We start from the raw sequence: 17,305 nt of genomic DNA, 5'->3' as shown, positions 1-17,305 counted from the left end.
GCCTTGTCGGGTTCCCTTTCTCACCTACAGCAGCCATGTGGTCAGGCTAGAACCTGCCGAGTGCTCTTGATAGTCAGTGGATCCACACTGCAGCGGTGACTAGTTCGGGTAACCCAAGACTGCTGCTCCTTCCACAGGAGGGGGACTCAGAATTAGGCCTAAGGTCCATCCAACATGGTCCAGATGGGAGATCTGATTAAGGCTCTCTGGATGGTGGGGACTTTTATCTTTGTAGCCATTTCAGCAATAAAAGGAAGTCAGACTTTGGATAGCAGCAATATTGAGGAAGACTCAGTGGAGAAACAGAAAAAGGGGGTGGGCAGTGCTTCCACTGAGCACTAGATCAAATTTACCTATGTAGTCCAGCTCTCTGTAGAACTTCCAGTTATACAAGCAAATAAACCTCTTAGACTATTTCTTTTTTTTTTTGGGGGGGGGTGGTGTTTGACCACACCTGGCAGTGCCTGTAGAGGAGCTGATCCCCGCTCTGCCAGAGCAAATGGCTGGTGCTCAGGAAACCATGTTGTGCCAGGGATCAAACTGGGATCAGCTGCATGCAAGGCAAGTGCCTCCTCCCTCTCTGGCTGTTGTACTGTTTAAATTGATTCAGCAGACTTTTCTGCTGCAATCAAACAGTATTTTAGCTTATATATATATATTTTTTTTTTCTTTGCCTCCAACAGAAATGCTGATTAAACAGAAAGGCAAAGAGGCAGGAAAGGGAGGTCCGCTCCACATGTGATGAAACTATGATGAAGAGGCTCCGAGGTGCTCAGAGGGGACACGGGGTGGCCTAAAGGCGCCCTGATCTCAGTGATGCCTTCAGGTTTATCTACTGAGTTCACATCACTTGGTTTGGATTCTTTCAAACTTGTTTTCATTTATACTGGATAGACAAATGGTCTGGAAATAGATTTAAGGCTATATTTCCTGTACCCCTCTCAGAGAACCCAGCAAGCTACCGAGAGTATCCCGCCCACACGGCAGAGCCTGGCAAACTACCCGTGGCATAGTCGATATGCCAAAAAGAGTAACAAGTCTCACAGTGGAGATGTTACTGGTGCCCGCCTGAGCAAATCGGTGAACAATGGGACGATAGTGCTACAGTGCTACTTTCTGTACAAAAGAGAATATCGATTTTGCCATCGAGTTTTGCTTTTACAACCAGAAGATTTAATTGGCATTAGACAAAAGAAAAAGTATGAGTGAGGGGCCAGAGAAATAGTGCTGTGGTTGTGGCTCAGGCCTTGAATGTGGCTGACCCCGGTTCCATGCCCACCACCGCATTATCTCTGGAGTGTTGTCAGGTGTGGACCTAAGGCCCCCAGGCGCAACGGGGTGGTCTGGGCAATTCCCAGCAGTGCCCATCCTTGGATGGATCATCACACTGAAATTCAGGCCTGGTAGGTCAAGAATCTCGGGGAGCGGCCCCTCAGACCCGGGGCCATCACCAAGGAGACAAAAAAAAAGTTTGAGAAGCACCTTCTACAGTTAATCTCTCTACCCTTTAAGGGGAAATATATTAATCATAAGGCTTTCCGTTCCAGAGTGCTGGTTTTTATAGATCAGTAACAGGTTTGTACACTCTGAAGAGAAAAAGGAATTTTCCAAAGTACAATTAATGAAAAGGAAATCCACCCCCACCCCAACAATTGAGGCACTGCTTTTATTATCTAGGTTTTTGGGCCACACCAGGCAATGCTTAGGCATTACTCCTGGCTCTACATTTAGGAATTATTCCTGGTAGTACATGGGGGATGTTGAGGATTCAACCCTGGCTGCATACAAGGCAAACGCCCTACCTGCTTTACTATTGCTCTGGCCCCCAAATGTACTCTTTTTATAACTCTCCATCCTCATATAGCTTTTTTTCCCCAGTGCCTTTTCTCTGTATGGCCCAGGGAGTGAGACTCCAAATTGACTGTTTCTACCTGGAACTTAGCTATTGAAGAAACAGAGACAATGAGCCCAACAAATGAGGAACAAACAAAATTTGGACATGATTAAAGAACAATTATGTTGTCAACTGCTTTCCAGTTGCCCTGAGGTTAGCAGAAGTTGTAGGGTTTAAGATTATTTACCACCAAATACACTGTAAATGGATTTGCACAAGCCATCCCATATTACAAATGTGTCATTTCTGTTTCCTATTCCCAGTTGCATTTTGCTTTAATCTCCACCCCAATAAGAAAAGGAAACGTGAACTCACATTCTGTACTTGTTCTGGTAGATGGAGTCCATTCCTTTTCCCCATTTTAACTGACTTTTCCAAGTATCGTCTGGCTTCGGGCTTTATCTTGCTCAAATCACAGGTTTCCTGAAATTAAAGAGTGTGACAATCATTTCCACTCCCACAGTGCCTAGTAAATGATAAACTATGAGTCCAAAGCAAATTTATTCGTCCTCTCTGCTGGGCTATGAAGCACATAGGTGATTATGAGGCCCCTTTGAAGACCTAATTTCTTTTATGCTTCTGTGAGCTTCTGCTTATTTAAAACATGAAAATGAAATAAATAAAAGCCACCCAGAATTTCCTTGCCTGGCATCGGAATTGAGCATGCCTGTACCATTTGAAAGTGTGATAATAGAAATATTTGCATAATCTCATTCTGGGCATTTTCTACGACTGAGTGGTCTTTCTCTATGAAACACACCCCTTATCACCAATCATCTGCATTTCATTTTCTCCCGTTTGCTAACCTGGTTCCACTTGAGAGGCAGGCACTCCCACACAAATGGCAAGTGGGACTCCTCTTGCCAATACACCAAATGAGAACAGCAGGGTGAAAGCTCAGCAAAAGGCTTCCAACACCTCCACAGTAACTTTCTGCCATTTGGCCAGAGAGACCAAGAGACTACAATAAGCTGCATCTGAACAAGCACCTGGGGAAAATGAGTCAGCACTGCACGAGGAAAAGGCAAGTTGGACCTTCCCTTTGGGTTCCCACGTGGGCAGCACAAACTGTGCTCACTCAGAACCACACGGGGCCCTGGAAGAGAATGGAAAAATCCCTCCCAGTCGGGGCAAGGTAACAACAAGAACAAATGTTTCTTTAACACAAGTGGCAGAATATACCTGGCACATCTGGGGTGGCTGCTCAAGTGCCTGGGAGGATGTGCACCCCAGCCAGATGCTGCAGGGTTGCCAGCCAATGAGGAATCTCTAGCTCCTTAGCTTCGGAGAGTTGCCACTGGCTGTGAAAGACCCAGACCCGAGCTGCCATACTCCTGGGGGAGCTTCCCAACTCATCAGCTCTTCAAAAGAACTAAAAGGCACATGACAAAATGCTCTTCATCACTAATCATCAGGGAGATGCAGATCAAAACAACTATGACATACCACCTCACACCACAGAGAATGGCTCATATCCAAAAGAACAAAAACAACCGCTGTTGGCGTGGTTGTGGGGAGAAAGGAACTCTCCTACACTGCTGGTGGGAATGCTGACTGGTTCAGCCCTTTTGGAAAACAATATGGTCGCTTCTCAAAAAATTAGAAATCAAGCTCCCATTTGACCCAGCAATACCACTCCTGGGAATATACCCTGGAGCAGCAAAAAAGTATAGTCAAAATGACATCTGCACCTGTATGTTCATTGCAGCACAGTTTACAATAGCCAGAATCTGGAAAAAAACCAAATGCCTGAGAACAGATGACTGGCTAAACTTCGGTACATCTACACAATAGAATACTATGCAGCTGTTAGAAAACATGAAGTCATGAAATTTGCATATAAGTGGATCAACATGGAAAGTATCATGTTAAGTGAAATGAGTCAGAAAGAAAGATACAGACACAGAAAGATTGCACTCATATGTGGAATATAAAGTAGCAGAGAAGTACGAGCTAGCAATGATGCAACCTCTGGCAGAAAGCCCTCTGGACTTAGTCACTAAAATACTAAAATACAGAAATCTAGAACCTCAAGGCCGCTACTGTGGCCACACGACCTCATATCTCTTCATTCTCAGCAATGGGAAACAAATTATCAAATGCTTCCTTTCCAGCAGGTCCGACCGGGGGGGGGGGGGGGGGACTCCAAACAATAATAGTGAGTTTTTTTTTTTGTTTGTATGTAATCAAAGTAAAGAAAAAGTAAAGTGAAATTAATCAGCTACACAGGCGGGGTGGGGGGCTGGGGGGTGGGGGGGCAGTTTACCGTGGTTCTTGGTGGTGGAATATGTGCACTGGTGAAGGGATGAGTGTTCAAGCATTATGTAACTGAGACTTAAGCCTGAAAGCTTTGTAACTTTCCACATGGTGATGCAATAAAAAATAAATAAATAAATAAATAAAAAAAATCCTCATTCATGTACTCAAAAAAAAAAAAGAACTCAGCTTTAGAGTTTGCATTATGTTGTATTTTATTAGATGGAGGAGTGTTGGACTACAGCTGGTAGTGCTCAGGGGCCATTTCTGGCTGTGTGCTCGGCAGTGACCCCTGGTGGTGTTCAGGGGGCCACATGCAGTGCTGGATACTGAACTCGGTTCCTTGTACTATCTCTTTTACTGCTAAAGCTTGCATTTTAGATCATCGGTGCAAGCACCTTGCTGCAACAGTTCTTCTATAATCTTTAATTTTTGTTGCAGTAAGGTAGAACTGACTTTACCTGGGGGTACTACTTAACATGACCACTGTTTCTCCCTTTGCCCAAGTTGTTTTATGTAACAACACTACAGCTCTTGGGCATCAACTAAGGCTGGATAAGACCCTAGCAAAAGGCTTCCATCAGCTCCAAAGTACCTTTCTGTCATTTCTCAGTTTCCTTTAACTTTATCTTCAGTGGAGGCAGAGAACAGTTAGATTTCCTCCCCGCCTCCCGCCCCCCCACCCCCCGCCACATAACCTCCTTTTCAGTCCTCAGAGAGTTTCTGGGCACGCTTGCGTGGCTGGAGTTGTAATCCTCCCTAGTTGCTACTGGCACACACTAGGATCCTAGCAGCAGGTGCCCGCAGTGGGCAGAACCCCAGGAGGGCCACGGAGATGCATGACCTGTGGGCTGGTGCCCTCAGGGACGGCGAACAGTTCAAATCAGGGCACTCAGACAGCTGGGTGTGGATCAAGGCTGGCTGTAGCAGTGCCTGCAAGTCTGCCCCAGCGCGTGGCATCCACTGCCTTGGGATGATGTGACCCAGAAGTGGTACTGCCGGGGAGTAGTGGGAAAGAAGCTCTGTGCAGTGCAGGAGGAGGACCAATAACCCTGGCGAGAAAGCTCGGTAAGCACTGGCTCAAACTGCTAGGGCCAGGGAACAGGCTGAGATCTGAAGTGGAAGGCCCGCCTGGCAGGGCGGTGAGATGGGAAGGAGCTGGGTCCAGCCCTGCAGAGCAGCAGGGAACAGCATGGGCACCTGGGCTCCCGAGCCCTGACTGGTCACACGGGGCCCAGAGTTCAGGACCACGCTCATCACGAACCTCAAAAGCATCTGATTCTACACTGTGTTCATGGGGACAGACTCACATGCCAGGTTCCCCAACGCCTAAAAGTACATTGAGCACAGAGAACTCAAAACTCATAGTCTAGACCAGGTGAAAGGATGACGCCCCGCCCCCCGCCCCGCCACCACCACCACATCGATGATAGTGAACAGGCCGAACAATAGGGCCTTAGGAAAATCAGTGCTGAGTTAAATTATGACTATTTATACAAAATGTTTGACTTACCACAAAAAAGGGACACTTGAAAAAAAAATAGGTCTAGAGAGATGATGTGGCAGGTCAGGTGCTCGCCTTGCAGGTGGCAGACCCCGAGCATTGCCAGGAGTGATGCCCGAACACAGCGCCAGGACAGAAAGGTATGGACCCCAGACTGAACAAAATGAGATCCAGACTCAATTCCAGACAGATGCCCTTTGATTAGCGACCCTCTGAGGTCTGGGGAAGTCTCTGGCCTGGAAGGAGGAAGAAAGACACTAGCACACTCCTGTCCTGAGCGAGCCAGCAGCAATCTGTCTAGCAACTCCAGGCAAGGGCAGAATGACTGCCCAAGGATCTTCCAAGAAGGAATCAGCCCAGACTTTCCAACTGTTCCGTTGAAGCGGCATCTTTCTATTTGTTTTGAGCTATGCTCAGGGCTTACTCCTGGTTCTGTGCTCAGATAACACTCCTGGCAGGGATTGGAGGTCTATACTGGGTTTGGGGAACCAAACCCAGGCTGGCTATATGCAAGGCAAGCGCCTGAGCTTTTGTAGAACCACTTCAGCCCCTGCACCGTTTTTTGGGAACAAGAACTTAATCCCCGTGAATGTGAAGCCAGCCTCAGGCCTTTTGGGGTGAAACTTCTCTTGAGAGGTAGGGATAAAGGCTGAGATATAAATTTTCAAACTTACATAATCTGACAGCAGAATTTTATTTTAATCTCCAGGTTGACAAGATTTAGTGTCTCTCTAACTGCATTCTATAAACAAAGGTATTTTATATAATAGTATGAACACACACACACACTCACACACACACACACACACACATACTCTTACTCTCTTTCACACGTATGCTTGTATACTCACTTCACAGCTCAGACAATTGAGGTTAAATAATTTTTCCCAAGATCACCAGCTACCTAATGGTTTTGAAAAGGTGACAGCGGTCAGGGGAGATGGCTCAAAGCACTGCAGTGCATGCTGGCTCTGAGCACTGTCATAAGAGGACCCCGAACAGAAAAGGGAGGATAGAAATTACATTCTTCAAATTTGTAGTTTAGTGCTTTCCTGATATGCCCTGTACTACTACAGCCCCAGCTTAATGATCATTCTCAAAATCTGACGAGGCAACACCTAGGGGTCAATTACCAAAGGCTTAAAAATATACTTTTCAAAAGCTTTCTTCTGCTGCTTCTCACATTAGTTTGTATCAGGCCTGTGTGCCAGGGGGTGCAAAACAGAATTCAACACCATCCCTCCCTCTCTCGGGGCATTTCAGGAAAAGTCTACATGATTTCTGGCATCCTGGTGGCTCTTGGAAAGTTACTGTTAATGAGCTTCAGCCTCTCCATCTTAAAAAAATAAATAAAAAACACTCCCTCGTCAGATTGGTGCGAAGGTTAACCTGGGTGACTACAGCGCTCTACAAATGTCGAGCAGTGTTGCCAGCCGCATACCGGGAAGGCGTTGGGAAGCTGACAGCACACTGGTTAGTCTCATGCCCTACTATAATTTCATCTGCCCAATTGGTCAACCAAAATACTCTGGAGATTTGAGACATGACTGCAAATTAGCTTGGAGACTCTCTCGACTGAGATCAGGTGTCCCTTGATTCTGAACAGAGAGCAGTGTCTAGTCCGTCCATACAGAGGGCTGAAGTGATGCCCTGTGGCTTCTGAAGCAGGTACCATGGTGCAATGCAGCTTCCAGGAAGTCTGCTGGAACACCTGTCTGGGAGGAGCTCTTCATGCCTGTCAGGGAGGTCCTACCACCTTGAGGCTGTCAGGCCGTGAGGATACCCAAGTGAGTTTACAGAGGTAGCCCACCAAGAGGCTCTGAGACAGAACAAAGGGAGAGAAGCCTGGTTAGCCTCCAGCTGCCCCATCTCTAGCCACTGATGCCAGGACTCCACACGCAGCACTGACAAGATGCTGGCCAGAACCATCCAACTGGTTCCTCCCCAAGCCCCTGATTCACAGAAACTGAGAGGAGAGAAGATGCTGAAATCCTACAGAACACTGTCTGCAAAAATTCAATTCACATTTTCATTCATCACTGCTAAGTGAAAATTGACATTAAAGCTGAGAACATTTAATAATTAAAATAACACTAGATGGATGATCACCTGGGATCACTGATTACATTGACTATTGATAGTTGGTGGCAGCTTGAGATTTCAATGTTAGTTGGAACACTGTCATTTTAGTAAAGCATGTCAAAAAAAGTTTATTTCATAAAAAATTTATGATCCTACTATCTAGCTTAACGAAGGCTTTATGTGTCATATATTAGTTACCTTATCTTACTTACATTGGTATAGAATAAATTGGAATACTCGGATATACTTAACTTTGCTCTTTAACTATAAAAGGGAATAAAAATTAACATTTACTAGTTCCATACTCCAGGAGAAAACTAATACTGATAATTCTAGATTTTTAAAAATACTACCTAAATAAACATAACTATTTGTCAAAGAAGACGATTAGAGGTAATTAAATTTACCAAATATGCTCCAATGCATAAACATGAATAATCACCAATAAGTTTTTCGATGTAGCTTTAATAGACCTTTAAAAGTCCTGGAATGTTCACAGAGTAATCTATATGCATGAGTGTAATTACTCCACTGAAAAGCAGAAAAATCCTGAAACCGAATCTGAAACTATTATTAGATTAAAAGTCAGAGGAAACAGACCCAAACAAAAGAACAAACCTGGTGAATATAGTAGTGTGCCTAAGTAAGTTTACTGTTAGGTTTAAATCATATGAAGTGTTTTTTGGGGGGCTGAAATGACCCAGAGGGTGGTAATAGCTTTGGGTGCAACTGGGGGGACTCATTTGGTCTGTTTGCTTAAAGAAGACAGATTTTCGGGAAATGTCTAAGTGATATTTTTTTTCTGAAAAGGGGGTGGCAAATCAAGTAAGTTTGGGAATCTCTGGCATATAGTAACAACTGAGGTTCAAAAGAGGAAAGAAAACAATATAACGAATAAAGTGTAATCACAAAATTATTTAATTTGTTATTTTTTAGAGTGCCAAAGTTAAGCAGACCAACCACATAGATGATTATAAATTACAGGGCAAAAACTGCTTGTTAGAAATAAGAGAACAGATAGCATTGACATTTCACATATCTAAATAAAGTTTTGACTCTATATTCTATAGTGAGTTGCAAATAAGACATTTATAGTAAAACTGTTTTCAACTCTTGTCATAATTTGATAAATGAAATAAAAACTTTTGAGATTCTGCCTAAAGAAACATGTAAATTAAACGAGAATGACCAGCATTGTAAAATGCTAGTTGTTTTACAAGTAGCTGAGTTCCGTGAAATAAAAATTCAAAATAAAAACATAGTGAAATAGGACAGGAGAGAAAGTAAAATGGGTGGGGTGCTTGCCTTGCATGCAGCTGACCCTGGTTTGATCTCCAGCACCACATGGCTCCCAAACCACCACCAGGGGCAATCCCCGAGCACTGAATCAGGAGCAAGCCCTGAACACCACTAGGTGTGACCCCTAAATCAAAAACCAACAAAACAACAATGACAACAACAAAACCTTAGCAAAAATGCTAGAAAGCAAATCAAAACATGCAAGACAGACCCTTCCTGAGCCCTGTAATTTCTCTGAGTCCTAAAAAATTTAGGAAGACAAACAAATGACTCCAGAGTGTAGTAATTAACAGTTTGTCATTGATGGTCAAAACCACATGAACCCATAGATAAAACAATTCAGTTCCATTTGATGTGATCTAATATAGACGTTGAAACATTTAAAAAAAATTACAGAGGCTTTAACATTGAACCATAAGTTCATGCTGATTAAAAAACCTTAGATTTACTGATGTACACTCTTATACAACAAGTCTTTAATTTCTTTTTGTTATGGGGCCATACCCAATGGTGCTCAAGACTTACTCCTGGCTCTGTGCTCAGGGATCACTCTAGGCAGTGTTCATAGAACTGGATAAGGACTAAACTCAGCTAGCTGCATGCGAGGCAAGTGCCTAAGCCCCTAGACCATCTGACTCCTTAGTCTTGAATTTTAAGTGAATGCAATCGACAAGTTAACATAAACCTTAGTGGTAGAATGCAACATTATATAACACTATGCTGTCACTGTCACTGTCATCCCGTTGCTCATTGATTTGCTCAAGTGGGCACCAGTATTGTCTCCGTTGTGAGACTTGTTACTGTTTTGGGCATATCGAATACACCATGGATAGCTTGCCAGGTCTGCCATGTGGACGAGATACTCTTAGTAGCTTGCCTGACTCTCCGAGAGGGGTGGAGGAATTGAACCTGGGTCGGCCTCGTGCAAGGCAAATGTCTTACCCATAGTGTGCTATGTCACTCCAGCCCAACACTATGCTATGTCATCTAAATAATTGGAAATAATATCCAGGAACATAAAAATACTTTTCCTAGTTGCTACTATTTCTACAGGGCCACTCTAGCTGCACCCTGGGTGGGGCATGAGAGTATGTATGTGTGTCATGTTGGTGACAGGAATCAAACCCAGGGCCTCATATATACTAGGGAGGTACTCTACCCACTGAACTTTAGCCTGGCTCTCAAATGCTTTTTACTAATGGTCAAAGCTTTGGGTTCTTTCTAATTAGTATTAATGATTGTTTTCCTTACAACATTGCTTACCTGTAAATGAACGATTCTCTGGAATATATCTTCTCTCATGCTCATCTCTATATCAAACCGAGAAAGCTTTTTGTCTGCCTCTGTGCTGGCGGCCCGTACTTCTCGGTCCGAGGAGACATGCTGGGGGAAGTCGAGCATGGTTCGCTCCACTGTGAAGAGGGAAGAATTGGAAGGACTCATCAAACCAGTACGTAGCAAAGTTGCTGCTACCTAGATGAATGCTCCTGATAGCATTTTCATTTTCTATGTTTTACAAAGGTTCCTAAAGCTATCCATTTTTTTTTTTTTTTTAGCATCTGATAGAGGACTTGGCTGTTCCAGTGACCTGATTAGGAACAATACTGGTGTGCAATGAACACTTATCAAAGTATACTCCGCGTTTAACTTATTAACTAGGAATGTAGAAAGATAAAGACAGTTCTCAGACTGAGGCATTTTAGAATCTAGGAAGTGGGTGTAGGAAACAGCACATAAAAATGATAAACAACACAGGACAGGGTAGATTTGTTGTCAAATGAATGACAGGGTAAGTGTAAGGCAGCAAATGAAGGGCGGGGGCACTTACGGAGAAGGCTGGACTCCAGAGCACAGGGGAGGGCAAGGGCTTAGTTGGGAATTAGAGGAGCAAAGACTGGCATAAGAAGAAGAGAAGCAAAGCCAAACTGCATGTCAGGCCACGGGGAAGGGAGAGAAGCAGCGACAGCAAGCAGGGGCACTGGCAGAGACAAAAGATGTTTTAAGAAACATGCAGAACAATTTAGTGGGATGGGGTTTGTTTAGAGTAGAAGTTCTTAACCTCGTCTACGGAATCCTTGGTGGATGCATGCAGTAAATGGCTGTACAGGGAGGCGGTTCCTGTGGAATAAGGACAGCAATGTAGCCAGCTCTCTCTCTTGTATGTTAAAAAGTTAGTTCCTGAGTTTTTCACACATTTGTATTTTGACTTTAATTGGGCAATGATCTGATGTGAGCAAAGTAACTCAAACTAGGGGGAGGGGGAGTAGAGCATGACTTATGGGTGTGGCTAGGTTGTGGTAATGAATCTATTTTTAATTTTCTCTCTTTGGTACTTTTTTGTGTGTGGTTGTGCCAGGAACTGAACCCAGGGACACACACGTGGAACATGCACTCATTCTTCCACTGAGCTAACTTCTGGCCTGACATTGGTACTCTGCAGGTACTGGGCACGGCCAGACTTACAAAGGCAGACCAGGAGTGGCAAGCCTTAGCATCCACCACACTGCTCTACATGACCTCATTCAGATCAGTTCTCTTCAGAAACTGCAATAAATAAAGCTATAAACATGGCCATAAAAACATGAATAAATGAACAATGTGTATCCTAAAACAGACTAGCTAATGATTCTTTCAGAATTTGATTTCATATGAATTTTTATATCCTTCAACAGAAGAAGAAATGAAAGAGATTTCTAATTTAACACACAAAGTGCTTAAAGTGTTAGAGCCAAACAACCCAGAGTCACAATTTGCTCTTTAAAATGAGCTCAAACGATAGCACAGTGGGCAGGGCATTTGCCTTGCACTCGGCCATCCCAGGTTCGATTTCTCTGCCTCTCTTGGATAGTGTGGCAAGCTACCGAGAGTATCCCACCTGCACGGCAAAGCTTGGCAAGCTACCTGTGACGTATTCAACATGCCAAAAACAGTTACAAGTATCATAATAGAGGTGTTACTGGTGCCTGCTCCAGCAAATTGATGAACAACGAAAGGACAGTGCTACAGTGATCGTTATGTAGAAATATTAAGTTAACTTAATTAGTCATATGTAGTCTATGTAATAATACATAATAAAATATAATAGTTATAAAAAAATAAAATAAAATGAGCTCAAAAAGATACTGTGAAGGGGACAGAGCAATAGTACAGCATGTCGGGTGCTTGCCTTGTATGTAGCTGACCCAGGATCAATCCTCCATACCCCATATAATCTCTCAAGTATTGCCAAGAGTGATCCCTGAATGCAGAGCCAGGAGTTAGCCTTGAGCACAGCTGAGTGTGTCATTCCCCCCCAACACAACCCCTAGCCCCCCCCCAAAAAAAGAAAATAACATTGAGAAGAATCAAAATTACTCAAGAACTTCTACACATAGACTAAAATGCAGGAGCTTAAAATTGGGAGAATATTCTTAAACAAACAATAATTCTGAAAACTGTTTCCTTCCTTCCTTCGCACAAGACCTGGAACCAGCCCTTGGCTCGCTCCGCCAAGCTATAAACAGTTCTGCTGCCCAGGGCCTGACATAGCACAGAGGGGGTTTAGCGGCTCTTGTGAGAGGTTGAATAAATTCTGAGAACATACACGGAGACTAGAATATACACAGAGGCTATTCTTGAACAATTTACTCCTAAGTTCAATAATTCCTTGATTAATGCACAAAGAGAAACCTATGTGAGAGTGAGAATTAAAACACACACACACACACACACACACACACACACACATACACACACAACAAGAACAGAAAGCATATTTAGAAGACTTGTTAATGGGACAAGAAAGAGTTTAAGAAAGCTAAAAACAATTCCTCTTTCCCTGTAGATTTTTATATTTCTGAAATATGCTGGCACAACACCTTGACCATGAGTGACCGAAGAAGTAAGTATCTGATTCAAGGACAAAACACAGGATGGGAGAAATTTTGCTAGGACAGCCCAACAAAACAGGGACCAACTCTTTCCCCTGACTTTGACCAGACTAGATTTGTTGGTTTGCTTCGGAGCCACAATCAGTGGTACTTAGGGAAATGTTTAAGTGCTTAAGGTTGGTGCCTGGGGGTCACTGCTAGCGGTCCTCTAGTGATCAAACCTAGAATGATTGTGTGTGCTTCAGCCCACTGAGCTACAATTCCAGTTCACATTTAAGAGTTTAAACTCAAGACTTGAAGACCTTTCATGAGAATGAAGCACTTAGAGGCAGAAACTGAAATGAAGTGGTAAGAGAAAGCAGCCATGCATCTGTTATAACAGAACATAGGGTAGAGAACGTGCTGTGAAAGATTTGAAATTGAGAAGGTATAGAGATGAACAATTAGGCAGATAGATAATGCAACAAACTGAGCTCTGGATTTGCATGCAGCATTGCATGGTGCCCTGTGCAAGGCTGGCAGCAACACCTAAGCAGAGAGCCAGGAGAAGCCCTTGAGCAACACCAGGTATGACCCAAAAGCCAAAAAATAGTAGAGAAAGACACACAGACAGGCAGAAATAGAGAGACAGACAGACAGACAGACACACACACACAAATTTATCAAGCCATATTATTAGCTGATACTGAAGGTATTATTTTCAAAGTTGTGCTATCACACATACAGCATCTGTTTATATAGTTTTTCCTATATCTGATTATTACTTCAGAGTAAGTGCTTAGATGTAGAATAACTAGGCTAAGGTATGAATTCACTAGAAGTTTTGATAAATGTTGTCAAAATGCTCTCTAGAAGGCATTGCAGTGGGATTGTACACTTTATAACACCTTTCTCAACATTATAAAAATTTTAAATCTTAGGTAATTTTATGGTAAGCCAGCAATCATTCGGTAGAAATCAATGCCTAGTAAAATTAAGTAATGGACTTCCAAGTCCAGAAAGCATAAAATGGTTTACAATGCCCACAAAATGAAATATTGACCTGCTTGAATCCTGCTCACCTATATATTTCACTTCTACATCTGCAAGTGCCTGCAAACAGTTCTCATAAGTTACTTCCGCAATGTCAAGCATTCCAATAGCATCGTATACTTGTTTGGTCTGTGCAATGAGCTCTTCAGTTCTTGTTTTAATTTGCTCTGGTGAAAGATCCCATCTCAGAACGTTTCTGCCAGCCGCAGCATCGGAAGACATTGCCCGAAGAGGAGACAGCACTTCTCTTCCTAAAGTCATTCTGAGTAAGATCCTGGAACCACCAACTCTAAAACAAACAAATAAACAAAAAAACCTTTAAAGGAGCAAAAATTAGGCACTCCATCAGTCCAAAGTCATCATGAATTGTCTATTTAAATTTTAAACAATGAATAAAAACACCCTTTGAAATAAAATGAAACACTTTTTTTTTTATTTTTTAGGCGAACACATCTGCACAAAATGAAATGTGTTTTGTATTTTTCTGAAAGAATCGTGAACTTGGACCCTGAAGAACAGTGCAGGGTCTAGAATGTCATTCTTTATTTTTTTTTCCCTTAATGTTTGAAACTATATAAACACTGTGGTTTACAAAGTTGTTCATAATGCAGTTATTTCAGGTATTCAGTGTTTCAACACCAATCCCACCACCAGTGTGACCTCCCCTCCATGGCTGCCCCCAGTTTCCTACCCACCCTGCAAGCCTGCCCCCTTAGCAGGCATAAAATAACTAACTTTACATTGCATGCTCCAACATATATCTCACAATGGTGTTAGTGAGGCTATTATCTGAGGATTAACTGAGCTGTTAGGTGCTAGTTGTGCCTTCTGTACTACTGTTTTAGCTCACTGAACTTAGTTGGCTTCTATGCAACTTTACCACCTAATCTGCTGTGCTCTTACTGAGCTGTCAGTACTTTGAAATTTGGAAATGTCCAGGAGCTGGGGAACTGGGACCATTCAGCAGCTCAGCGCTTCTCTGAGATCAGTCTTGGAGCTGGGTCATTTGCATGCTAGAGAAGGTGGGGTGGGGGTGGGGGCTGCTGGGCCTTTTGGCAGGGTGGGGACTCAGCTGCCCACATCCGGAGAAGACTCCAGAGATCTTAGCCCAGAGACCAGGTCTACCTGCGATTACCTAGGGTGCTTTCTTTGAAAGCTTGTGAATGCGAGTTCAAATCCCTCGTCTTCTATACATGCCAAGCATGACCCAGGTCCACTTTTCTGTTTGTGATCTCTGGGGCTACAAATGATATCTTACTGCATAAAATCAAATGGGGTGCAATGCCTGACAAGCAATGCTACTAAAAGAGATGTGAGAGTGCTCTGGTCAGGTCGTGTGACCTCTAGTGTGCCTGTGTATGATCACCAGACATCTCCAGGGAGCAACACCACCATGTTAAGGCACATATGTTGTGTGCCTTAACTAAGTGTGAACCCCGGTGAATACATGAGTGCAAACACCACAATGAAAGGCATGCAAACCTTGGTGAGCAGAGTGTCAGAACCAGTGGACAAGCACCACAGTCTGATATGTGACCTCTGCCAAGTACCACAGCTTAAAAAAAAAAAAACAAAAAAAAAAACTGTGTGAACACCACAAATAGACATGTGTGCAACCCCAAACATGAGAGCACCAACTTCATCCTTCTTCACTGCCTTCACCACAAAAGGAAGAGGGATGGAGGGAAATTAGAAAAACAAGTTATAGACTTAATAGAGTTTGTACTTTTCAAATACCAAATTGTTAACTTAACATATAAGAATAACATTGAGTTGGAGACAAGATCATTATTCTTTATAAATTAAAGCAGTCATCTTTCTTGTTTTTCTCTTGGCTCACCTTCACTTACTATATACTTAGACTGAAAAAAAATTTTTTTTGAAATTCAGCAAGAAAACATTTAATCAATTCTCTTGTAATAGCTAACACCAATCAAAATGTCTTACTAAAATTGTTTGTGAATCAAGAACGACCATTTGAATTTAAGACTTGGAAAACAAGTTCTGGTATCGCTATAGCATTATCTTAAAAGAAAAATGAAATTAAGGATGACATCAATTCTTGCCTGTGGATGTAACTCTATGATAGAGTCACGCTACACATGGGGAAAGTCCTGGGTTCATTCCTGAGATCAGAAAACAAATGATACCTCAGCTGAGAGGCCCAGTGACAGAGCCTGGATCTCGGCCACATGCAAGTGGCTGTGGCCAGAGACCGGGGAAAGTGTACACGTGCTAGAGAATCACAGGGACAGGATCTGGCCACTGATCACGGGAAAGGAGTAAACTGTGCAGAACCAGATAAGGACATCGTTTATGAGACCTGGCAGTATCAGGAACAGAACTGGTGACATTGTTCATGGGTAAAGAACAGGCCTGGATACCTGGGGAGGGACCAGACCCTTTAATCTGTACAATGAACTAACTTCCAAATAATAAAAAGAAAAAAAATGATACCAATCCATCACTCTTAAAATACTTGAATGAAGAGTCATGTTATGTGTATTTATACTCAAACTAAGATTCATGTTATGTGTAAATATACCTTTAATGTCTATGTTTAAATATGTTTAAATACACATTAAAGCTCTAATTTTAGATCTCATAAGTAGTACTGTAGCACTGTTGTGCCGTTGTTCATCGATTTGCTCGAGTGGGCACCAGTAATGGGATTTATTGTTACTGTTTTTGGCATATCGAATACACCATGGGTAGCTTGCCAGGCTCTGCTGTGCAGGCAGGAAACTCTCGGTAGCTTGCCGGGCTCTCCGAGAAGGATGGAGGAACTGAACCCGTGTGCAAGACAAACAATCAACCCGCTCTGCTATCACTCCAGTCCGAGAGTATCCCATCCGCACGGCAGAGCCTGGCAAGCTAGCCATGGTGTATTATATATGCCAAAAACAGTAACAACAAGTCTCAAATCTCATCTTATAAGTTAAATAATATAATTAATAGTTAAAATGTACTATACACTATACCTTCCATTTATCAGTTTGGTGCTTATAACATCCTATTAGTGAAATATTGTGATGATTCTCATTTGACCAAAGAATAAAAAAAAAAAACAGAGAAGTTATGTAATTTGCTAATCCAGAACCCACATTCTTACCTACTATCCTAAAATTTCATTGATCATAAGACTCCCCAAAACCCCATATAGAAAGCAAGAAATTAACCACTTTCAAGAGATGGTACAATTGAAGCTCAAAGAGGTTAAGGGGGTTATTTAATGTAATTACCCAACAAATATTAATAGGTGTGCATTGTGTGTAGTCACTGTGAAGGACAATAAGAATGATAAGGCAAACTGGAAGGAAATCTGTGATTGTAATACAGTAGAAGGGACACTGATCAACTGGCAATTCT

General features: G+C 42.7%; 1 protein-coding gene across 2 annotated transcripts in view; it reads right to left on the bottom strand.

The window, feature by feature from the left end:
* Window positions 1–17,305, bottom strand: part of NLN (neurolysin) — a 101,368-nt gene that overhangs the window by 48,035 nt on the left and 36,028 nt on the right. For both annotated transcript variants that reach the window (XM_055121094.1, XM_004608486.3), the window contains exons 2-4: window positions 13,966–14,225; window positions 10,299–10,447; window positions 2,210–2,317 (exon numbers count right to left, since the gene is read on the bottom strand). In XM_055121094.1, the coding sequence (XP_054977069.1) occupies window positions 2,210–2,317; window positions 10,299–10,447; window positions 13,966–14,225 (517 nt within the window). The remainder of the gene's footprint in view (window positions 1–2,209; window positions 2,318–10,298; window positions 10,448–13,965; window positions 14,226–17,305) is intronic.

The sequence above is a fragment of the Sorex araneus genome, chromosome 1 (genome assembly GCF_027595985.1).
Source record: "Sorex araneus isolate mSorAra2 chromosome 1, mSorAra2.pri, whole genome shotgun sequence".
In the NCBI taxonomy this organism is placed as follows: domain Eukaryota; kingdom Metazoa; phylum Chordata; class Mammalia; order Eulipotyphla; family Soricidae; genus Sorex; species Sorex araneus.
The sequence above is the reverse complement of the archived record's forward strand: the minus strand, read 5'-3'. Positions and strand labels throughout refer to the sequence as shown.